General features: G+C 37.0%; 5 protein-coding genes and 1 non-coding gene across 6 annotated transcripts; all 6 read right to left on the bottom strand.

Annotated features, from left to right (window-relative positions):
- Positions 1–15: 15 nt before the first annotated feature.
- On the bottom strand, positions 16–2,730 carry LOC110418061 (subtilisin-like serine protease 2). The gene has a single exon (XM_021430677.2). The coding sequence runs from the start codon at positions 2,687–2,689 to the stop codon at positions 365–367; it is 2,325 nt and encodes a 774-aa protein (XP_021286352.1). The 5' UTR covers positions 2,690–2,730; the 3' UTR covers positions 16–364.
- A 2,206-nt stretch (positions 2,731–4,936) lies between these two features.
- On the bottom strand, positions 4,937–5,009 carry TRNAT-AGU (transfer RNA threonine (anticodon AGU)). Its single transcript has one exon. It is a non-coding gene; the product is annotated as a tRNA-Thr (tRNA).
- Positions 5,010–8,355: 3,346 nt separating this feature from the next.
- On the bottom strand, positions 8,356–9,629 carry LOC110417908 (actin-depolymerizing factor 5). The gene is made up of 3 exons (XM_021430502.1): positions 9,542–9,629; positions 9,187–9,446; positions 8,356–8,713 (listed from the first exon to the last, which is right to left on the bottom strand). Exons 1-3 carry the CDS (start codon positions 9,560–9,562, stop codon positions 8,563–8,565), a joined length of 432 nt encoding a protein of 143 aa, XP_021286177.1. The 5' UTR covers positions 9,563–9,629; the 3' UTR covers positions 8,356–8,562.
- Positions 9,630–12,381: 2,752 nt separating this feature from the next.
- RPN10 (regulatory particle non-ATPase 10) lies at positions 12,382–16,183 on the bottom strand. The gene is made up of 10 exons (XM_021430514.1): positions 16,028–16,183; positions 15,767–15,880; positions 15,541–15,646; positions 14,699–14,813; positions 14,407–14,616; positions 13,946–14,240; positions 13,709–13,832; positions 13,074–13,177; positions 12,913–12,981; positions 12,382–12,745 (listed from the first exon to the last, which is right to left on the bottom strand). Exons 1-10 carry the CDS (start codon positions 16,037–16,039, stop codon positions 12,698–12,700), a joined length of 1,197 nt encoding a protein of 398 aa, XP_021286189.1. The 5' UTR covers positions 16,040–16,183; the 3' UTR covers positions 12,382–12,697.
- A 402-nt stretch (positions 16,184–16,585) lies between these two features.
- On the bottom strand, positions 16,586–19,685 carry LOC110417717 (Plasma-membrane choline transporter family protein). The gene is made up of 3 exons (XM_021430196.2): positions 18,380–19,685; positions 17,115–17,460; positions 16,586–17,016 (listed from the first exon to the last, which is right to left on the bottom strand). The coding sequence occupies exons 1-3, from the start codon at positions 19,450–19,452 to the stop codon at positions 16,756–16,758; spliced, it is 1,680 nt and encodes a 559-aa protein (XP_021285871.1). The 5' UTR covers positions 19,453–19,685; the 3' UTR covers positions 16,586–16,755.
- Positions 19,686–20,029: 344 nt separating this feature from the next.
- LOC110417718 (Cyclophilin-like peptidyl-prolyl cis-trans isomerase family protein) lies at positions 20,030–22,659 on the bottom strand. Its single transcript, XM_021430197.1, has 7 exons — positions 22,364–22,659; positions 21,776–21,857; positions 21,648–21,695; positions 21,372–21,395; positions 21,081–21,263; positions 20,827–20,902; positions 20,030–20,456 (listed from the first exon to the last, which is right to left on the bottom strand). Exons 1-7 carry the CDS (start codon positions 22,460–22,462, stop codon positions 20,294–20,296), a joined length of 675 nt encoding a protein of 224 aa, XP_021285872.1. The 5' UTR covers positions 22,463–22,659; the 3' UTR covers positions 20,030–20,293.
- Between the last annotated feature and the right edge of the window lie 1,334 nt (positions 22,660–23,993).

The following is a 23,993-nucleotide window of genomic DNA, read 5'->3' as shown; positions in this document are numbered from 1 at the left end:
CGGCAAAGATGGAGATTTCATTGTCTAATAATTTCTTAGAACTATTCTGTATATAGATAAACTTCTCAAGTTTATAAATACACAAGATTAAGAAAGAGAAAACAAGGGCAAAAAGTCACACTAAGACACCCTCAAATCCGGTTCTTGAAAGGCCACCCTAATTCCTACCCCTGCCGAAGAAGAAACGAAACACACAAAAAGGCACAAGAGTGCTTCACTATGCGCAGCAAGTTCTACACTTATGCTACCTTATATTGATTTCTCCCCTGATTAAATATCGTAACTCCCACCTACCAAAGTCTTACCAAACTCTTTTCATCGATCAAAACCTACATTGATCGAATCCGAAAGTTACCAGTAGTTTTTACAAGGGATCGAGTTGAGCGACCACGACAGGGCTCCTCACCACATGCTTATTCCCATCAGTCCAAGACAGTGACCCGAAAACAGCTCCTGAATTATCCAGCACCAGATGCTTGCTATCAGCCGTTATGGTCACGAAAAAGCTCCTCTTCTTCACCGCTGGCGTGAACACCAACTCCACCGGCTTCACTGTCACTCTCACCCCTTTCGGTGCCTCTATCTTCGCTACATAAACTGCATTTGCCTGACCCACATTGGTCACCGTCCTAATAAAAGTCTTACTTGTTGGACGCCTCGACGTGGTTGAAAATAATGCAGCGATCGAAGGGTAGTTAAGATTCTCAGGCAACGGCTTCTTCATTGGACAAACCGCCGGCGATCGCGTAACAACTTGTACTAACTTCGGATTATAACCAATAGCACACAAGAAGTTTTCATAATCATTGTTAGTAATATCATAAATAAGACCCGGATCCATTGCGCGATCAAGATTAAGATGCCCAGCACCAAAATCATAAGGAGTCGACTGCTTCCCAGTTGCCTCATCGATCATAGGCTGATTCTTGTTATCAGTTATACTGGCAGTAGTCATCATAGCAGATCGAATTGCCGCTGGGCTCCAATCAGGGTGTGCAGATTTAAGCAAAGCCGCTGCACCACTAACATGAGGACAAGCCATCGAGGTTCCTGATAGGATATTAAACTCTGTTTTCCGTTGATCAGAGTCTAACCCTGTTGGTCCAACAGCATCAGTCCAAGCAGCCAAAATGTTAACCCCCGGAGCAATTAAATCCGGCTTGAGAATTTCAGGGTTCAACCCATTGGGTCCTCTCCCGGTAAACGAAGCCACAACAGGCGCTGGCTTGATACCAATGACAGTACCCTTAAAATCAATGGTAGCCGTCGGATTTGCTGATGTTGAAACATATGATTTGACTGCATCCCCTTCATCTGACCCAAGAGCACAAGCGGGCAAAATATGAGCGTCACCCACCAAGCCTTCACCATTTGAAACCCCATTAGCAAGAATCATGCCGACTCCTCCAGCTTTCTGCACCACCAAACCTTTGGCCACCCTCGGACTACTCCCACGATCACAAATTACGATCTTTCCCTTAACAACACGAGGATCAAGCGAATTCTCCATACATAGAGAAGCCGAGAGTACCCCTGATTTACCAGGATACACCAACGGATACATCTTGCCTTTCAACTGCTCACCGGAGTACAACGAGACGCCGTTTAACCTCCTCCCATCACCAAGGATGACGTCAGCAGGGAAGTTCCGGTCGATTGTTCCCGCTCCAACCGTAACCAACCAAGGTGCAAGGTTGGTAACCGACATTAGATTAGGCCCATCGTTTCCAGCCGAAGAAGACACAAATACCCCCCGCGAGACCGCACCGTATGCTCCGATTGCGATCGGGTCGAGATAATAAGGAGAAGAGATTCCGTCTCCGCCCCCGATCGAAATCGAAATTACGTCGACGCCATCATTAACGGCTGCATCGAAAGCGGCTAAAATGTCGGAATCGAAACAACCTGAATTCTTCCAACAAACCTTGTAAACCGCCAGTCTGGCTTTCGGCGCCACACCTTTCGCGATCCCGGCAGCGTAACCTTCCATGCTGGCGCGGAATGAGTGTCTTCCGGCGGCGGTTGAGGCCGTGTGAGTCCCGTGACCATCAGCATCTCTCGGCGACATGTATTCGATCGTTTCGTTGATTCCGGCAATCGGACCACCCAGTCCCGCAGCCGCTTCATGACCTTTAGAGAAGAATCTCGCTCCAATCAACTTACGGTTACAGTTTTTAGCAACGAATTTGGCTCCGGTTTGGCAAACTCCTTTCCACCGAGCCGGAATCGGTCCAAGATTCGTGTCTGAGAAGCTACGTCGTTCGGGCCAGATTCCGGTGTCAAATACTCCTATTATGACATCGGATCCGTAGTCTGAGTCGGACCAAAGTCCGTGTTGGTTTCTTAGCCCGAGGAACTGAGGGGAGCGAGTCGTGTGAAGCTCCCGGCGGCGGTCTTCAAAAACAGCAAGGACTGAAGGGTGGTTACTGAGTGAAGCGGCGTGGGTTTCAGTTACAACGGCTGAGAAGCCATTGAAAACGGTGTCGTACACATGGAGGATTCGCGTTGGTTCCGCGAACTCGGAAGTGTACCAGTGATAATGAGTGGGGAAAATGGACGGCTTCGATTCAGAGTCTACACGGAAGATGAAGGTTTTAACAGTTTGATCAGAGGAAAATGATTTCGGAAAATCAGAGGAAATCAAAAGAAGGAACAGCAAAGGGAGAAAACTGGAGAAAAAATTAGCCATGGGAAGCAAGAGCGAAGTGAAAGAGTGAAGTGAGTGAGTGTCCGCTTACCGACAGAGATGATATAAGAGAGATCATTGATTATTACCGTCTTTATTTTCTCTAATCTTGAAACATTAATTAATCCTCGAGTCCAATAATCAACCAGAAAACGACTCCGTTTTGACCATTTTGAAAGCAGTGAGATTTTAAATTTTAATTAACTAAAAGCGATGGTCGTTGGAATGGTGCGAGTCCCTTTCTTATGACATCTAGGAAAGGAATGGGGTTGGGTCCGCGATTATGGTATCATAATCTGACAAAATAACTCTTCGCCGTTTATGGCACATGGCATTTAATGATAGCCGTTGGATTAGTGGGGGGTCATAAAATCTCCGATGATAACCAGACCCTGCGCGAGGTCTCCTGATCGGACGGATAATATTAGCATGAGAATCTAATAATTCCCCAACTGCCTGCAAAATAAAAAAACTGCAAAAGAAACAGGCTTTTCATTCCCTACCCGAAAAAAAAATTCGTCAAAGATATAGACCCTGTGCCTTTTAAGAATCCTTGTTAATCTGTCAGTATGTTTAACAACAGTTACCAAATAAACTGGTGGTTAAACCGTAAACATCGAAGAAAAAATCTTTTGGGTCCGTGATTTTCTCGGTGATAATTTGGGTTTACGTGATAATGTTGGGGACAGGTGTTACCTGTTTGGTTTTAGGACACGGAAGTGTCGGAAAGTCACGTGATGTGGATGAGGCAGATCCGTCCGTTTGGTCACTGCATTTTTGTTTATACACATTTTATGAGAGGCATACCAAACTGATTTGGACTGTTGGAAGAAGAACTTCCATGCAAAATATCAACTCTTAACTTACATGGCTAACGTGGAATTAACTGTCACTGCGGGAATGGATAAAGTTTCAAGAATCGAACTAGGGGTATGGCTAAAAATAGATGTAGCATTTCATTTTTTTTTCTCTTTTTTATGTTATTTGATCAGTAGCACATGTGGAAGATGATATAGAAATTTTCGAGCAATATTCAACTAAATGTTTTGGATTTTAAAGAAGAAATAAATTTTGATTGGGTACTTAACAAAACCTTGAAAGAAATCAATGAAAATTTTACACTAACATTGATGATATAAAAAGTACATGTACAACATTACATAAAGAATAAATATCTTTTTAGTTCAATTAATATTATATCAGAATGATCAATATCATGTTAATTTATAATCAACATCATATCAATAAAAAAATTATATTAATATAATTAAATATTATATTAACTTGATTAAATATTATGTTAATATATTTAATAGTGAAATTTTAATAATATTAGAACTTAGAACGATGTTGACAAATTTAAAAAATAAAATAATTCAATTTAAATAAATTATTAAATAATAACTTAATTTACATTATTTATAAAATACAAAAACTAAAAGTATACTTCCATTAAAATTAATTAATTTTTGTAATTACTCAAATCCATTATTGATATTGACACCTAAATAAAATTTTTATCTTTTTTATGTCAAAAGCAAATTGGATTGAAATTATTTAAATTTAATTCTGTAATTAAAGGTGCATATAATTACTAGCATATTTAATACCGAAGTCCAATACTTAAGAATTACAATGCCTATTTACTTTTTAAAGCTCTAAATACAAATTTCCAACCATTAATATTTAGAAGCCACGCAAAGGGCCTTCAAAGCTATTGACTACAATTTAGCTGGAAAAAGAATCTTGATGACAAATTGTTGGGTACGTGGGCGGTGGGCGCGCGTGAAGGGCATCTACCGTCTTTCGAAGAGAGAAAAAGAAGAAAAAGCATCGAATTAAATGTACGTGACTTATGTTTTTAAAGCGAAAGTAGGGGAACATACATGACAGGAAGGCCGCTGACAAGATAAAATGAGAGCTTCTGCTTTAGGCAATGTAGATAGATGGATTGGCAAATATCCAACGGCTGATATCGAACATAAAAGAAGTCATCATTTGACTGACCCACCCGATTCGTCGAAATGGACCGCACAGATTGGATTCCCCGTGCGTGAAAGTTTGTCGCGTGGCGGACATGTGATCATTTTGATCACCAATGAGTGGGTCCCTTCATTTCCTGCTTTGAGCTGACATAATCTGACCTTTTGAGCTGTACAAAGTGTCTGTTGTTGGCTGCTGGGCTGCCGACTCAGCATCTGACAGATTAGGTTTAAGGTTGAAAAAATTTCAAAAGAAAAATTCAACAACTGCTCTCTTGAGAGTCGAACTCAAGACCTCCCGCTTACTAAACGGGTGCTCTAACCAACTGAGCTACGAGAGCTTGCGTGTCATGCCCATCTTGGCCTCTTCAGAGGTGCAACAAGCAAGAGCTAGAGCACAGAGTGTCACAGCGTAGGCAAAGTGGCGCACAGAGTGGGACGCAGCGTATGCTAGTTATCCAGGCCCGCATGGTCATTGCTGATGAGTCAGAGGCACACAACTGTGACCTTTACATGAATTCACTTAATAAACTCTGTCTTGTTTTTTGAATAGTAACTTAATAAACTCTCACTTTGCTGTCTTACATCCCTTTTCTCAGTTATTTTTATCTTTTTATATTGATTATGAGTCTGCACTTTTGTTGCATGAGCTTGATCCGTTTCCTATACACGGGAGGATCGAGGCTAAAGTTGCACGATTTATTGGAACAAAACCCCGTGACACTAGCTCATTATAATTACCAAAAGGCTTAACATTGGCATTGTCAACACTTATATTAGTAGAAAGAAAAGAAATTGGAGGAATGGAAAATTTCTGGTATTTTCTTTTCTTTTTTTTTTTTGTTTTTCAACAAATTTTGGTGTTTTTTGTGAGTTTGGTGTGTAAACGTTTTCCAACAAAAATCAAGAAAATTATTTATTTATTTATTTATTTTTACCTCTCCAAACACAATATCAAGTATAACTTCAATTCTTTAACTACCCACATAAAAACCCAAAGATAACACCTTATTTCCCTAGTACAATATTTATCAAAATTTACTTCAACAGAAACTTTATCGAAATATTAAACCCAAAAAAGGAAAACGGGATATACTTAAGCTAAAGGTGTTATCTGCTGATGCTGGAAAGTGGGCATTTGTTTGTTGGGATGTCCGTTCAGGCTGTGGCAGTTCGCATGCGAACAGAACTACCAGAGATAGGAGACATGAAAACTACGAGGACGTTGAAGCCCCATGTTAGACCCTCTTTGGGGCCCCTTGAGAAACACTGTTTCAGTGGATTACACCTCACTGCTTCACATGCTCAATTGCTCATGGTCATAAATAATTGGATTTGGAATTAGGGATGCCAGACACACACATAAAGAAAAAAAAAGGGGAGAAATTGCTCTTTTTCATGTTGCCAATAATTCTTTTTTGGCAGTTATATATCTCTATAGTAAAAAGGGTTTTCCAGTTGCCTACTTGGAAGCTAAGGTTTCTAGTTAATGCAGCTCGAGCAAGTCACAGTTCTGAAAAAGATCCATATAACATCAGTCCACCTTATCGGGCGAGCAACTTAGATGGATTTGTCTCGTTTATATTTTCATGTTGATGTCGAGTAAATCATGTGTTGAAAAGATCGACTCACTACCGTATTACTGTAAAGTCTGAATAATTATGATAGCAACAGCAAACGTTTTTGTCTGGTGGCAGTTCAAGTTTTGCCTGTTACAAGCCAAGAAAAGAAGAGGGCTTTCCCTTCACAAGTTGGTAACTTATGTTCATATCAATAATGGTGCCAATTTCATGATTTTAATTAGATATTCAGCATAATTCATATTTTCTAGCTATACTTGAGATTAAAGTCCCTGGATTCTGGACAGTATCCACAGGCAAGTTTAACTAGCTGGTCCGGCCCATAAGGCCCATTATGTTGCATAGCTTCCAATTTGGTTAGATTTGTTACAGGGCCTGGTTCGAGCCTGGAACGACAGTCGAGATTTGTTTTCCGAGAGAGCAATGGCAGTTTCTCAGCTGATTCATGACAAGGCATAAAATGCACCCATGTTGCTCCACGATGTGAATAGAATTAGCTTCACCGCCAGCATTGGTTTCCAATGAAGTTGAACATGTTTATCATCTGCATCACGTCTTAGTCATCATTTTCATTTGTAAAATGTCAACACTCTTAGAAGCCCTCGCCTATAAATTCACAGAATCATTATCGCCATAATAATTAAGTATAATTGTGGCAACATAAGCTTAAAAAGGAGCATAGGGTAACAAAAGAAGCACCCCTAAAAATGGTTCTCTCATTTAAAGCAATATCGATTACAAGCATCTGCTCCTCAATGAAAGAAGAGAATGATTAGTACAATTGAGATAAAAGCAAGGGGCAAAAGGCGCTCTTATCATTGAATTCACAAACTTTATCCATGATTAGTTGCCAAAAATCAAGGGTTACCTAACTGCTAGCTCATGAGTTTGATAAGACAAAAAGGTAAAACCAACAGGAGATGAGAATGAAAACACCACGTATGAGCAATGTTCTCTAGGAGTTAGCTGCCCAACCATGATTGCGTGTGTTAATTGTGGCCCATGGCTTCGATTTCCATCCTCACAGATTTCATAACCTATCTCTTTGTTTGTAAGATGCAGGATGTTTTCTGCTCTGCCATCTTCTTAGTCACTGTTCTATTTATAGCATCTAGTTCTTTGGACTGTTGCTGCAACCTCAGAAATCAAATGGACTAAACACTGATTTGATTCTTAGGAGGGTTGAAGTCATGTTTATGTTCTTGTTATCCCTTTCTTGGTTTTTAGATTGGGCTATTTCAGCAAACCTACTGCCCATCAACAACGGATTCTTCATGCTTCTTTTAACTGGGAACTCTCCAATTGTAAATGAAAAACATATTACTTGATTTCTAACCATTAATTCACTGCTCTGGCGTGGATTGACTCTTCATGTTTAAGAATCAAAAAATAAAGTTATCAGGCATTACTTATTATAGATAGATTCAACTCCAGTGAATGCTGCTACTATAAACAACATATTCTACTTTGGATATTTTGCCAATGTCTGTTAAATTCTTTAGTTTCCTAGTCAGGGGAGACTGGAGATCATATTCTGATAAGGACCAGTCACCAATTCATTCCATTATGGTTTGGGTGTCATGAGCAGGGCAATTTGTGGTCTACCAAAAACCAGAAAAAAAAAAAAAGGAAAAAAACTCACAATGGTACCTAAAATCATTTCATTTTCTCATGTCACTGCCATCTTTCTTTTAGCACTAGACTACTTTAATCCTCTGTTTTTTTTTTCCCCCTTTTGGACAGAATAGAATGCTCATAATTCAAGCACTGAGGGTTACCTATCAGCATAAAAGCTAATGTTTCTTACACTTCTGGAATCCCATTTTCTAAAATTTAGCAAATCTTGCAGGGAAGCATTGCATTTTATGGTTGAAAAGAAAAGGTGAAATATGGAAAAGTAAGTTGACACAGAGTTCACAAAAGCATGACCATCCCCAAAAATGAACAGTTTTGCTAAAGTGGATCAGCCAAACCTAGGACTTGATTGCCCAACAAGCGATTCTTACAGCCTAACTTAGTATTCCCATTAGTGAAAGTGAAAAGGAGAGGAAAACCCATCTGTTTTTTTAACCTTTTTATGATAAAAAATAAAAAAAAAAGGTGGAACTGATAGGTGCTTTGTCCTCAAATTAGCACACATGGAACATCAAAATATTATTACAAATTAGAAGATTAACTTACATTAGTGCTAAAAATCTAGCAAAAAAGGTAAAAACAAGAAGAAAAGAAAGCACATCTTGTTGGAGTTATTAAATAAAAAGTAAGATGCTCATAAACATGATTTTTTTAAATCTAAAAAGCCCTAATCACTTTCCTAGTTGGCTTTGTCCTTAATCACATCAATCCCCATCTCAGTTGGATCTGTTGCTTGAACTTCATAGTGGATGCCATCTAGCACTCTCCGCAGCCCATCTTTGGATGTTGCATACAGCATTTTGGCTCTAATTCTTGATGCCGTTGGGGACCTAAAACCAAAACATCCAACATCAACCATGAATTTTATTATCTCTGGACCATCTGATTCAATTCAATCCGATCCAGTGGTTGTCATGCAAATTTGTTCTTGGATTAGCAAAAGTTTGGTGATCAATCTCACTTGCATATAGACTAAGCTACCAAATCACTATGTTAATATTAGACATAAAATATATTCCTAAAGCATAGAGATGCTTAGATTCCAATTCCTGAAATGTACAATTATTGATCCCTGCCCTCCCCACCCAAAAAATAAATACTAATTAATCTCAATTATTTGCCTATTATTAACCCATTAGGGGAAATTATACACTAATTATTATTATTATAAATATATATATCTTATATATATATATATATGAAGTTCCCATGTTAGGAAAGGACAAAATGGTCAATTAATGTAGTAGACCTCATTTTTAAGAGTAGTGAAGTAGTAGAAAGCGAAGTATAAAAGAAGACGGACCATGCAATGAAGAAGATCTTGCTTTTCCGGCAATTATCAACGGTGACGAAATCGAAATCGAACACTGCATATCGGCAATCGTCGGTAGGCAACGATGCAGCCAGATCATCGTAGCTTTCGCCGGGCCCGCCGACCTTATCAACGGTCACCAGCCTTGATTTCTCATCGATTTTGAACACTATGTATCTGTGCACTTTCTTCCATTTCATCTCCATGAATGAGTTCTTGCACTCATCGGTGACCCACATCCCGGTCGTAGCCTGTTGTTCGTACACCCAAATACACACTGAATTATGTATAATCAGAGATAAAAAAAAACGAAATTAAAATAAAAAAAATAAAAAGTGGGATGTACCATCTTGAAAGCCATTGCCATTGTTCTTGAATTGTTGGAGTGAGCTCAGGTATTTTTTGGTTTGCTGAAACTTGAAACTGAAGGCGATGATAATTGAGTGTGGCCATGGGCTTTATATAAAGAAACAAGTTTGGAAATGCCATTAAAGTTCATTAATAATTACAACTCAATCTGTACTAGATATGTTCTGTATTGTAAACATCTTTGTTTTGGATGACCAAATTGCCCTTCTGGTTTTTTTAACTGTAATTTATTAATATTATCCAATTAAGATATGTAATAATTCATCTTATTATATAATCAATGACACATAAATAAATACGGTTAAATTATTAAATAATTTACACTCAAACGAGAATTTGATATTTATACTTATACAAATTCAATCATAAAAATAAAAATTGAAAGTACGAACTCAAAGAATAATATTTAACGATTTAACATTATATAAATGTCGTAAGTAATTATTTAATCAAATGTAAAAGGTCAATAATTTGGTTAGACAAGAAAAGAGTTCATGGAGACAGTAATAAAATATTGAAAAGAAATTTCAATGATTATCAAAACAGGATATGAAATTATTTAGCTAATGACGTGTGAGGTCCATCAAGAAAAAATATATAGAACATCCCAACCCATTAAACTCGTCAGCCATAAATTTTGAGCCATCTTTCTTCATCAATGAATAAAGAGGGTTATGGCCCTACTTAACTAATGTTTCAATAATATCGGATATCTTATCTATTTATATTTTTCATTTTACTTTCATAATAAAGACGACAAGATAAGATTAGAGTGATTAAGGTGTAACTTAAACTTTTGTTTCTCACTTGATTAATCTGTAATTAATATCTTAAACCATCCAATAAGTCTCATTTAGGCTTATTCCATTCTAATGATTTTCCCTTTCTTTCCAAACAACATGACCTGTTTTTTTGTCATTTCAGCTTCTTCCAAAAGTTGGAAACAAAACTGTACTTTTGGTTCAAATTTACCCATGTCCTGTTCCTACATTAATTAACCAATGCCATATGGCAAAACCAAGCTCACTGCTGACCCATGTAAATTAATCACCATTATTGAATTGTTGGGAACTAAAACCCCAAAGACAAAAAAAGATTAAAAATACCTCTCCAAGTTTCAATGGAGTGTGCATTTAGTTAAGTTTTACCATAATCTATGAACAAATATACATATCTGACAATGGCACGAGTAACATACATAAAACAAATCCGTGGGCTGCAAAAGAGCAAGTTGATGCAACGCTTATCAATCATCAAACTGTAAAAAGGGCGTGTACAAGTACCAGTTCAGCGTATGAACAGAAAGGTTAATTGCAAAAGTTGCTTTTGTTTATGTTGAAATGGAAACGCATGTTCTTTTGACTGAGAAAAGTCCAGGAATGAAACAAAACCTAGGTAGAAAAATACGGTGGTCCCATCTCGGATCGCACACCCACATCCCCATCTTCTCTATCTCTGTGTTCCTCAAAAGGGTTCTTTGCGTGAAAGTAAAGGAGAGTCCATCACCTTGCGTGAAAAACCACAGTGAAGAATGGATTAAGACAAAGTTAAAAATGGTGAAAGAAATGTAATAGGAAACTAAAGCATTTTTTTTTCTTGGTATAAATGAATAATCCATTGTCCACTGGCCATTGCGATTGCCATGCATGTACCTCTCAATCACCGCTAACCCGTGCTGGTTCTCTACCCCGTTACCCACAAAACTTGGTTATCATTACGTTGTTTTTATATTCATTAAACAGACTTTTAGCGCCAACCAATCCAAGATTTCACATCCCTAGGCTCGAGTTCTTCCACAAACTTGTCTAACAACGTGTAGGTCACTGGGGCAACAGCCCAACAATCATTTCCTATAAAATAATTTGACAAGAGATAAAGAGATGATTGATACGAAGTTGGATGCAGTACAAACGCTACCACCCAGAAGAGGTTTTTGCTAGGGAAGAAATGGACGTGGATGGGGAGACATAACTACCATGTGGGTGGGTCTCCACTGTTGAAAACAGAGAGGTATTCTCTGTTAGGCCCACCAGAGGCGTCCGACCACCTTTCTTTTCTTTTTTAATAACGCGAATCAACGTCTGATTAAACGTGCATGGGATGGTTTGTGGAGTGGCTTGTTTTTGGGAGGGTTCGACCCCACGAATCTCGCTGGTTATGTGACCAGCTTCTTCTTAATGGAAGTACTCGGTTTTGATGGTGCAGCCTAATATACCTCAAACGAGTCAGGGAAGTGCTTGTCTGGCTGAGTGATTTGTAGTCACTCTTGAAAAGAAAATGCTGGCCCAGCCCTGGTGGACTGGACTACCTCAAAGGATAGTCACAGATGACTAAGCAGCTAGCAATAGGCACCAATCTTTGGAGAGTTTGGACCTGAGCTAAATTAACATTTTTTTAACTAAACTGTGGACCAGAAAGATTGCTCTTATGTGTTCTAAAACGATTCTAAAGTAATTACTACGAAGCAATTTCTGATAGGTGTCGGCTCTTCTTGCATTTATCCCATGGAGCACCTTCTCCTTGTCTCATCCGCACCTGGCACCTGGGCCAACAGGCTTCAAACTTCACAACTTTCGCCTGGAGCTACGAAGTGATGTTCAGAACAGACTGTTGGGCTTTCCTTATTTTTGCCTCAAGAACAATCTTGTTGGGCTTGCCACTTGGACTAATTTTTGGTTTTTTTTTTCTAAAAAGCCACATATGTAATAGATCAGGGCAGGTGGTAATATCATCCGGGGTTCTGATTTGGTAGTTCGCTCCCCACAGATATGAATAAATTTAGCTAAAGGCAGGTGAGGGGGCAAATTGGAATTAATCTTTGTCATCAAACACCAACAAATCCTGCTTTTCCCTTTGAATCAAATAAAAATTGAGAACTGAATGTTGACACTTTAATCCCATTCTAACATATAAATATGATAGATCTTCGAGCGCTTTAGAACAGAAAAATAGAAAATGTTCAACCGAGTCCACAGCACAGTTTTGACAAGCTCCTCTAGTGTCTCATCTGTGTCAAGAGAAACAGAAATGCTTTACTCGGTTAGAAATGGGCAGACACCTCAACCACTATAGGAAGGTAGAATAGGATTCCGCAATGTTAAGCCTTTGCCTTCAGCACCAGTTCAATGGATCTTCACTTGTCATCTTTTGGCGGTTCATCTTCATTCTTCTTTTCTTGTGGCTAGGAGCAAGTAAAAATTACAGAAACAGATCAGTCCCTACTTGTGTAGCAGCCTAAAATGTCTAATTGGTCAACATTTAATGGACGTGTGGTAGGAGCCATGCCACCATGAACAGAAACTTGAGTTTGTAGTTCATACTAGGTTATGATAAGTTTAATGAACACACCTCAGATTGGCCTGGCAAAGATGCTAGCAAATCTTTCACATTTGGATCATTTGGGTCAACTCCTGGAAGCTGTAAAAGCCATAACACATCAGAATGCAGGCAACATAAGCAGAAACTGGTTACATATGGGTTTAGAAAAGGCAAGATTCTACTAGACTTACTGATGAAAGGATGGATGACATAAAAGACTGATCTCCCAACACCTTGCTGACATCTGACTGCGCTGATGAATCTTTTGAACTTTCTTGCATGGACATCTGAAGTGCTGCATGCAAGAAACGAGACCATTCTGCATTTAGATTAGACGTGGATGATATTGATGCATGCATTTGGCTACATTTATATATCTACATGTTGGACTTTGGAGTCAAGAATCTTAAACCAGTAAAATATCCAATGCACACCAATATAAAGCAAAATCCTGACACACTAAACTGTATATACATTAAGATAGCTGCAAACTGAGAGGCATACATCATTATTACCCTTACAATAAAGCTAAAAGATTGTGCTTAGCATATGAAGTAAACCTAGTATGATTTAGTCCTTTGGGGAGATTAGATTAGTAGTATTTAGCAAAAGATATATATATTGTGGACTAGCTGGACACCAATATGGATGTTGCACTCATTTGGACCATCTATGCTAATCAGAATCTATGGAAGCATTTTGCAATTCTCCAGAAGCAAAGGAATTAGTATAATATTTTCTCCTAAGAAAAGAAAAGGCAGTCAAGTAGCTTGATACAGCATACACCCTGATATATTAAAATAAGAAACAAAACAACACAACATACCCAAGGCCAATTCCTTATCATCATTAGTTGCCTCAGACATCTCAGCATCACCCGCAGAAGAATCAGATCCTGGGATATTCATTGACAATGCAAGGGCCTGCTTCAGCAAAGCATCATCCTCATCCTGCCACAACATTAGTTAGCAAAAGCCAATTTGAAACTTAAATTGTACCATCAAATGTTATCAGATGTTGATTTCTGGAATGGTTAATATATTGACTTCAAAGTAATACCGACCATTGGATCAGTAACTTTTTCAGTTGCAGCCGTAGTTGCATTCTGTGAATCAGACTGTGGTTGTGCTTCCTCTCCTTTTTCTTGTCTAGTGGCTTCCTCAGCAGCCCTCTTGGCAGCAGCTTCTTGCCTTGCTCTCTCCTCTTCCATGGAAACCCTTAAAGCAAGAGCCAGCTCTGGATCGATGTTTGGATCCACACCAAAATCAAAGTCAGAAACACCACCAGCTACAGCAGCTGCTGCTGCTGCTGCAGCAAAGCCACTTCCTCCTTCCCCATCCCCAGTGAACACAGGTGTACTGGCATAGGAATCAAAAAATTATACCATTTGCACAATCACTAGTAAGTAAGCAATATGGTCTAAAAGACATGAGACAACAGCATCTTACTCAAATGTACATTTTTTCTCAAGAAACCGAATACTTTAAGGAAAACAAAGAATTCAAAGGAGGACATAAATAAAACCTGATAAGCACATCAGAAAGTGCATTTTGACCAGGAGGAACATGAACAATGTGACTACTGTCATTATTATTAACAGCTGCAAGAAGAGCTTCCAACTTTTCTGGCTTTCCATCTTCATCCTCACCAAAATTGACTATGTCAAGAGCTACGCTATTCTTTTTCAGCTTCTTTCCTATCATCTCCAATGACTTTTTTTCATACTTAACAGGACTAACAGCATAAAGCATAAGGGGAAAAAGTTATATATCTGAATTAAAGTGAACAAGCAAATTGAAAGGCCAACATGTTATACCTTCCAGCAAAAACTATAATCCTTTGCTGCTGATTTTTGTTTTGGCGATGCTTTAGAGCCAGCTGAGCAATCTGAATTCCAGCTGCTAGGTTCATCTCTCCCCCCATTTCAAGACCTGTGTCAAACATTAAAAAAAACATAAAGATGAAGAACAAGGTAATGATGATGGGGAAAGAATAATAGAGCAGGACGGAAGCTGACCTTCAATTCAGAAATAGTTAATATAAAATTAGAGATTAATCATTACTCATATGCTGCTTTTGCAATCACAACCTATACTTAATGAAACTGCTGAGCTCCATCAGCAAAGACAAGTTCTCCATTTCTAGGGTAAGTGAAAAAGATGCTCTACATTTATAGAGGTCAGCATGCATGTATCTCATGCTGAACTGCATGCTTAAATAGATCATAATTTCAAATTGCTACGCTTATGTACGTATATGATCCAATTAGAAAGCCACAAAACAATTAATGCTGGTTTTTTGTTCAACATATCTAATGTTTTTCCTGTTTCATTTCCAACAAACTGTCACCCAACTAGATGTCAAGCTTTACATCGACCAAGACTACACATAAAACTGTACACTGAAATTTTAGTTTATTTTGCTAACAACACAGTAAAAATAAACTGCATCAACATCCAACTTGAATAACCTTTATCTTCCTATATAACAGTAAATCAAAACACAAACACACGGATTTCATTCACCATAGTATGTCTATTGACACATATAGTTCAAGAACCCATATTAAACTTATGAAATCCTAGCCTAAATAAACTTAATCTCCGAATATGACTCAAAATAAATTAATTTAAAAGAGAAAGAAAATAGGTAAATTACCGTGCATGCAAGACAAGATTTTGCCGAGATCACTGGTAGGAGTAGCCACTACACGCACTCCTTTGCCCGCCATCGTCAAAATCCCGACCGTGTTCTCCGGATTAGACTGCATAATTTATTATAAATAAATAAATTTCCCATGTCTCTTTAAGAAAGAAAACCTAGCGTAACTAAATTCATAAATAAACAAGATTAACCGAATAGCGAAAGGTAAAGCAGTAAGGACCTGGGTTTTAGCTCCACAGATAAGACTGACGGCGTCAGATTGAGCTTGAAATCGAGAGGGCGAATAATCGCCGTTTCGCATCCATTCCGAGTTATCAATGCATATCATAGTCGCCTGATTGTTTGATTCAAACAAAAAAACAACGATTTGATTAAAATTTAAATCCAAAAAACCCTAATTTGGAAAACAAAATGAAGAAAAAGAGTAAAGGAAATGATGATTGAAGAAGGAGATTAAGGAGGAATCTTTCGCATTGCTTACCTCGAGAACCATGGCTGCAAATGCTAAGAGAGAGTAGGCTTGGAAGCGAAGAAAAGAAATCTAGTAGAAATCAAATGTTTACTTTGTCTTGTCGGTTTTTGCTCTTCATCCAGGGAGATTTAAATACCGGGCTTTTAACTTTTTGCTTTGCCCAATATGCCCCTCCTTCACTTCTTATTTTCAATTGCTAAATTTTCGTAATCATATTTTTATTATTTTTAATTAAATTTTTATATTTTTTAATCAAATAAATTATTATAATTAACGTTTATTTAATTATCATTAATAAAATATCATTTATCACTTTTATATTCACCTAATATTAACATAAAAATTAAAAAAAAAACCATAACATTACATCAACATACTACATTAAATCATCTCTTAAATTTAAATCATTCTTTATTTCAGGCCCTTAGCAGCGAATTTTAGTACAAGCCAACTCTTGCTTGCATCATTTGCTAGCAAAGGCAAATCCAACCTCCTGAACATAGGATCCTTACCTAATAAGTTGAGTGGAGTGAAAATATAAGTAAATAATAAAAGGGGTTTTCCCCATTACTGAAAACAATTGAGCTCTTTATTGAACAAGCCTCAAATAGTGTACAATACAACGATTGAATCTGATGGTATGCACAATTTGCCAATAGGCAGGAGTAACAACCTCGTACAGATATCATATGACAAATCAACAACAACGACATTATTTTTGTGTTACAGGGATGTCTCTATACACCAAGAGTCCTAGTAGGGAAGGATGATCTACTGTTCCTACTGATTGGTAAATGAACATAGACCTCATGAACCTCCTGCTTGTAGACTTCTCCTCTATCTCTATCAATTGCATAGCAGATGTAAACAGTGTCGATTACATTGTCCAACACATGGACAAAGAAACCCAGCACTATGATTAGCAGCACCCATGCAAGAACAGCAACGATGTATGCATTAACCCCTAGATCGCTAACGCCCTTTAAGATAGCACATACCTGCACATACATATTCAATGTCAGGTAATATAAATATAAGAAGAAAGAAAAGAATAACAAGCCCAGCAAATCATTCTATTTAGTGATGAGAGACTCACCACAATGGCGTAAACTGCTGAGAGGACAAAAATAACTCCTGCTAACAAACGAGTTGATACAGTCTCCACAAAAACATGAGAGAGTAGGTTTCGCCTTAGAAGCTCATACGTCATCCTTGCAGATGTGCAGTAAGCCTCACCAGTTATTGCTGCAAAGTTGATGGTGAACTTGTTAAGAAAGTCTATTGCAGACAGTAGGGCATTAACACAACACCGCAGGACAAGGTTGACTATCCCAGGAACATCTTCTTGTCTCGCACTATCAACAGCGGCACGCACCAGTCGAACGGCACAAATAAGTAGTCCAGATAGACAGACAGTGCCAGAAGAAGGACCAAATGCATTTCTGCAAATGTTTAGAACCAAAAGATTAAAGGATTAACATGTTATAACCACTAACAGTTTTCTAGCCAGAAAGCTAACTATTTAAAAACCAACATACATTAGTGATGCCTTAAGAGGATGTCTAGTTTGGCTTTCACTATCGTAGACATTTCATCAAATTATCCTTCAGAAAACATCTTATCAATATATAATACTTGTTAAACCAGGTGAGGATATGACTCAAGAAGTTAGCATGCTGTCTAGTAGACAAGAAGCTAATATGTTTCCTAATCTCAACCAAAAAAACCCTAATAGACAGCAATTTAAATATTATATAAAAGAAGTTAACATGCTGCCTTCTGACACGGCAAGTTGGGTGCATAAACTGGAGACATTGCCCTTTTTTCATGCCAATCTAACAGGATAAAGGGACGCACAATGGAACTAAACGAATATAATATACCAAGGAAAGTTGGTCAGCATAAAACACAAAAAAGAAACACTGGTGGAGGAGCATGCTCTCCTACATATTGTTAGACACTCTTCTGTCCATGCTAGTAACTACAAAAACCATGCTGAGTTAAATTGATAATCCAAACCACAGCAAATTGCCAGGGTTGTCATCTTCAATACTCCAGAACAAATACTTTACTAGAATACATCAATGCAGCTAAAAACCATATCTAAATCTATGTTATCAACTATGTACCATTACTATCACACTAAGCTGATCACCAAGACCATAATCTTTGATAATGAATCAATACAATCTAGTGTTCATACGTTAAGAATGCCTCCAACAGAGCCAACCAGAATCACAAATAAAATCCAACTCAAGCTTAGTTTCAGCTACCATCACCCAAAAGTAGAAAACTGTCTATATTAGTACACTAAAATGCATAGATTGTTATGAAGAAAAACTGAAAACAGTAGGAAGTCACCTCAAAGAACTTCTTATACTCCGCTTAGGTTTGGAATCATCCTTGGAGAAGTACCACTGTGCAATAGTGCCACTGATCACATAAACCTGAGCTTCCACCATCGCAGTCAAAGACCACAACATCGTCAAAATCGCCAATGTGTAATAAGCAGGCACCCAGCTATCTTGTTTCCAAACACAAGTATACTCCCCATTCGATTCTTTAGCCACAATTTTCCCATTAAATCTAGCAAACACCAAGAACACAACAATTGGCGCATAATAGATCGCCAATCCTACTGTCAACAACAGTATAACCAAAAACAATCCTAAATTCCTCGAAAGCGCATCAGAAGCAACCCCAATAATCCTCACAGTCAACTCGATTCGATGCCAATTAGCCACAATGATCCAAACAATAATCCCAACTACTAAAAGAACAAAAACAAGCACCAAAATTCTATAAACCAAAGGGAAAGCATCACTACAAGAAGAAGTCAAAGTACACGCAACGAACCAATAAACATCGAAGAAAATTGGCATGATTATAAAGAAAGGAAGCAAGGCATAAACGATCTGCTTTGTGTAATGTTTGAGTAATAAAAGCAAAAGAAAACAAATTGGTACACTTAAAATCAAAGTTATAACAAGGGTCCATACTAAATTTGTCCAAAGACTCGAACTTGACAACGAAAAAACAGAAATTTCAAAAACCCAATTAGAATTTGATAAAAAGGAAGAGTCTTGAACACAGGAAGTGGAATTAGAATCGTAGGTGAAACTCGAAACGTTGGAGTAATTGGTGTTCCGATGGAAGATTGAGAAAATACCAAAAGCGAACGTGCAGACGACTAAGAGAAAGAAGAGGATGAGAAAAGGAAGGTCTTTGAAAGGTCTGGGTCCGTAATTGAAAGAGATCTGGAGGAATTGGGTGGGGTCGGGCTCAGATGGGTCGGGTTGAGCTGGTTCTTCGATTGGAGGAGATGAGTAGGTGGAGCTGGTCGTGGGTTTGGAGAGGAGAGGAGTGGTTGGTAAAGCGGTGTCATAAGGAGATACGGATTTGGAGGTGTTGTTTTCTTCTTCTGTGCTGCCCATTGCAGCAACAACTCAAAGAGAGAAGGAGCGATGGAGAAAGAATCAAAGAAATGTCTGTGGACAGAGAATTCTGATTTGATCGAGAGACTTTCAGGGCTTTTGTTTTTGTTTGTTTTACTTTTTTGGATATAATTTTTTAATTTTTTTGTTTGAGTGTTTTTTTGCTTGGTTTGACTGCTTGTTCAGCTAAACCAAACTGAGAGAGCTGGAGAAGAAGCTGGGTGTAAAGATAGGAATGCCACCTGGGAATTGTTTAAATTTCTCAAAAAAAAAAAAAGAAAAGTCGGCGACATAATTGGTCTGTGATCATGTATGATGATTTCTGCTTTACTGTTTTCAGAGTTTAGGATAAGTTTGATAACAGAGAAACTTGATATTATGCAAATGCTCATTTATCACTCCAAATACTGAATTTAAAGGCCCTTTTTATTGTATTGAGATTGATTTGTCAATATTAATGAATGATGATGAGTTTGGAAAATGATTTTTTGACACATTAACAAGCATGAAAATTATAGTTGAAAATAAATAATATATAAAATATCAACTAAATAAAACCCAAGAAGGACAAGCACAATTAGAAGGGAATACATTCCTTGGGATTACTTAAAAAATTGTTAGTGTTAATAACAGTAGCCAAATATGATAGCTGAAGGAATAGCAAGAAAGGGGCAAGCTACAATATTTTCAAAGTGAAGCCTGTGACTCATTGATCTAATTCGTGCCAGTAATTTATGGCGGCAATGATACTAGGGGAGCAAAGTATAAATCAATTATATAGAGAACAAAATTAGCAGAGTCAAAAGACAAAACTTTCTGTTGTTAATATTAACCAGGAGCTTCAATTTTCCTCATCCCATTTGCTCTTTGGTATCTCTCCAGAGTCAGCAATTATGACCTTCTTTCTAGGTTTCCCGCTGTAAGTTCCAGCTCCACCTTCGATCATATACACAATGTCCATGCCTTGAATAACCTTACCAAAAACAACATGTTCTCCATCCAACCTGAAAAAGAACGTAAAATGATTGAAATTTTGATCAACAACTTATTTGCATAATGAGGAATTTGCGATGTTTTATCTCCCATTATCACCGGATATACAGACACGGAAACATGGTGACTAATCTCTTACAGGCAACATATTTCACATTAATTGTCCAGATGATGGGCATGGATTAAAAAAACATATTTACATTAGTATCGAGAAAGCTAGCTTTGTTGGATGATTAAAAACATAGAAAAAGCATGACATATCCAGGAGGTTGAAAATAGTCTAAGAATTAGGTCTCTAAAACCAACATTTTTTTGTTGTCTTACAGAAAGATTCTTCATCCCTCCACCTAAATTTCAACATGCCATTACCATATAGCTTACCAGCTGGCTTTGACAGTGGTGATGAAAAACTGAGAGCCATTGGAATCAGATCCTGTATTAGCCATGGAAACTACACCTGCAATAAAATATTAAAGACAGAAACAACTGAACATTTGAAGAAAAATAGGCAATAAAAAGGAAGAAACTTGACAACAAAGAAAACATTAAAGCTTTTAAGTTCAGAAAGCATTTGTGTCCATAGATCATAACTAATTAAAATAAGACAGACAGTTACATAATACATATAAGAATACCTGCTTGTGAATGTTTTATCCTAAAGTTCTCATCAGGAAAGATGCCACCATAAATAGACTCACTTCCCCTTCCATCACGATGAACTATATCACCACCTTGAATCACAAATCCAGATATTATACGATGGAATGGTATTCCCTTATAATGAAGGGCTTTCCCACTGGCACCCTTGCCTTTCTCTCCTGCAGATGGGAAGCAAAATCTTTACGCTTATTTTACCATGAAATTTTAAACTGGCTATCAATAGTACTGGTAGGTACAAAACTAACAAGAAGCTAAGACTGAAGTACCTGTACACAAAGCCCTGAAATTTTCTGCAAACAACAACTGATAGCATTAGCCAGCCATTCAACAATTAATGGAACAAGTTAAAATATAGTTAAAATAGGAAATAATTGAAGAAAGAAAACTAATTAATCTAAATCAGCTTAAAAGGTAAGCTTTTCTCACACATGACATATGACAAGGCTCAAAGTAGCTTGTGCTTGGCTAATGAGCCAACAGTTTCAAGAAACTATTAAGTTTCTAAGCAACTAAATCTATTGAGACAGATGATCAAAACATACCAACAGTTTTTGGCACAACTTCACCGTACAATCCAATGACGATTCTACCTGCAGAGCACAAATTGTAGCACTTTTAAGCTAAAAAAAACAAGTCTCATCACTGATCATGTGGGAAAAAGAAGTTGTACCTACGCGCTGGCCATCAATATCAACATCCAAGTAGACTCTGTGGGTGATTTCATACTCCTCTTCTACAGTATTCTCTTCCTCCTGAGAAACAATTAAAGGGTCAATTACTACTAAAAATTGTTGACTTAACCCATCCAAATTAACAGAATGAGCAGAATCAGATAAACAACATCGAGGAAACTGCAATCTCATGTTTGTCTCAACAAAGCACATTCAGAACCCCGAATAAAACCATTTTACTAGAAACTTATAAAATAGTAAATGCTCAGGTTGTGAAAGGACACTTCAAAATATCTTCATTGCATCTTTCATGAACAGCATATCTCAGAAACAAGCTTTTACCATAACCACCCAATTCTGAAATATATCCAAAAAAATCACTGAATTTGAATCATATCCAACAAAATAAACAGATCAAAAAACCAAAATGAGACGGAACCCATCAATCCCACTGGAGTATATTGAAAACCCAAATCTGTTTTACCGTAAAAAATGCTAGTAATGAATAAAATAATCCAAATTCAGATCCAAAGACTACGTATCTACACATGCCCAGGAATTGGGCATTTAGAAAAGAAGAAGCGTACCCGTTTCGTGCCGGATAAAGCGAAAATGACGAAAATTGAGAGGACGATGAAGAGCAGAAGGCATCGAGGCTGTACCAAAATCGAGATCTCCCGACGCATCTTTTCGTTTGTTAATATTTTACCCTAATTATTAACAATAACTCTTTAAATTACTTTCCATTTGAATTACAAACACAGAACAAAGAAATCCCAATTTTTCCTTTTTTTTCTTTGTTTCTTTAATATAATCACTCTCAGTCACCTAGTAAGAAGAGTAGAAAACTGAAGAATTTGGGCACCGGGCTTTATTTTATTAATCAAAGGACAACCCTTTATTTACCACAAAGTAACTAAATAAACCTTCAACTATTAAGAAAAAAAAATTTCCTTTCAAATTTTTATATTTTTATTTTAAATTAAATAATTTTCATGATAAATATTTAATATTTATCTTCAATCAAAATATTACTTATTTTATATCAAGTTATCCGGTTAATATATTATAATAAATAGTGAAATTCATGATAACTTAATTATGTTTTGATTAATCACTAATTCAATTATGTTTAATTAATAATAATTAATTGATTTGATATAAAATAAAATATATGATATTAATTGATGAAATAATAAAACAATAAAAATATATTTAAATTTTTTAAATAATTTAAAAAACTTTAGTGTTTAAACCAAGATTTATTTACTATTTAATTTTACTGCCATTACGAGCGTAATATTGGGATTCAGAATGAGTTAATGAGATATTTTAGACTATTCCCGGGTGTATTATTGTAAAACGATCTTCCGCAATCCATCAGGAGTTGGGACCATCACCATTTTTCCATCAGAGACAAGCACCTGTAGCACGTGTAAGGAGGAGATGGAGAATCGAGAGGAGCCCAGTCTCATTTATAGATAGGCCTGGACTGAGATTCATATATTTTTACAATTAGACCCAATGGGCTAAATGAGCTTCTCCCGTTGGCCCAACTGATGGTATTGGAATAATAATAATAATAATAAATATTTTAATAAAAATTATCCGAGTGCAAAACGTTGTGCTTTTTTTCTTCTTTGCTTAAATTTGTTAAATTTTTTGGTTTACTTTTATTTTTTTTGAGGACGATTAATTGGATGTTTATATTTACACCTAATACATATACAAACCTACAATTTCCATTTTAAATGCAAATAATTTTAATAATAAAAATGGTACGTTAGAAAAATATATATATATTGACTTAAATTGACATAAACAAATCTTAATAACTTTTTAAAACAAGTGACTTTCTTCATCCATACCGAAGCCAATCTGAATCCTCATTTGCATCAACAACTTGTAATTCTCTAGAATATAACAAGCCTCAAATCACACTCGTCTCGAAGTCTTTCATACTCAACATGTCGAGGCTCGCAATTTGAGCTAACTGGTACTGACAGTTTCTTTGCCTAAAACAATCATAATTAATCTAGTATTTGTATGATCAGAAGTGAAAGTCACCAATTTCAATTTGAAGTAGGATAAGAGGTCACCAGTTTGTTAATTTGAAATGGGATTAGACTGAAGAAGCTATAACGTAAAAGTTGATTCATAAAGAGGTAACCAGTTTGTTGGTTTGAAGTAGGATAGAGGAAACTTCTTTAGACAAAA

Source organism: Theobroma umbraticum, unplaced genomic scaffold (genome assembly GCF_002168275.2).
Source record: "Theobroma umbraticum cultivar Fairchild unplaced genomic scaffold, ASM216827v3 scaffold_50.0, whole genome shotgun sequence".
In the NCBI taxonomy this organism is placed as follows: Eukaryota; Viridiplantae; Streptophyta; class Magnoliopsida; order Malvales; family Malvaceae; genus Theobroma; species Theobroma umbraticum.
The sequence above is the reverse complement of the archived record's forward strand: the minus strand, read 5'-3'. Positions and strand labels throughout refer to the sequence as shown.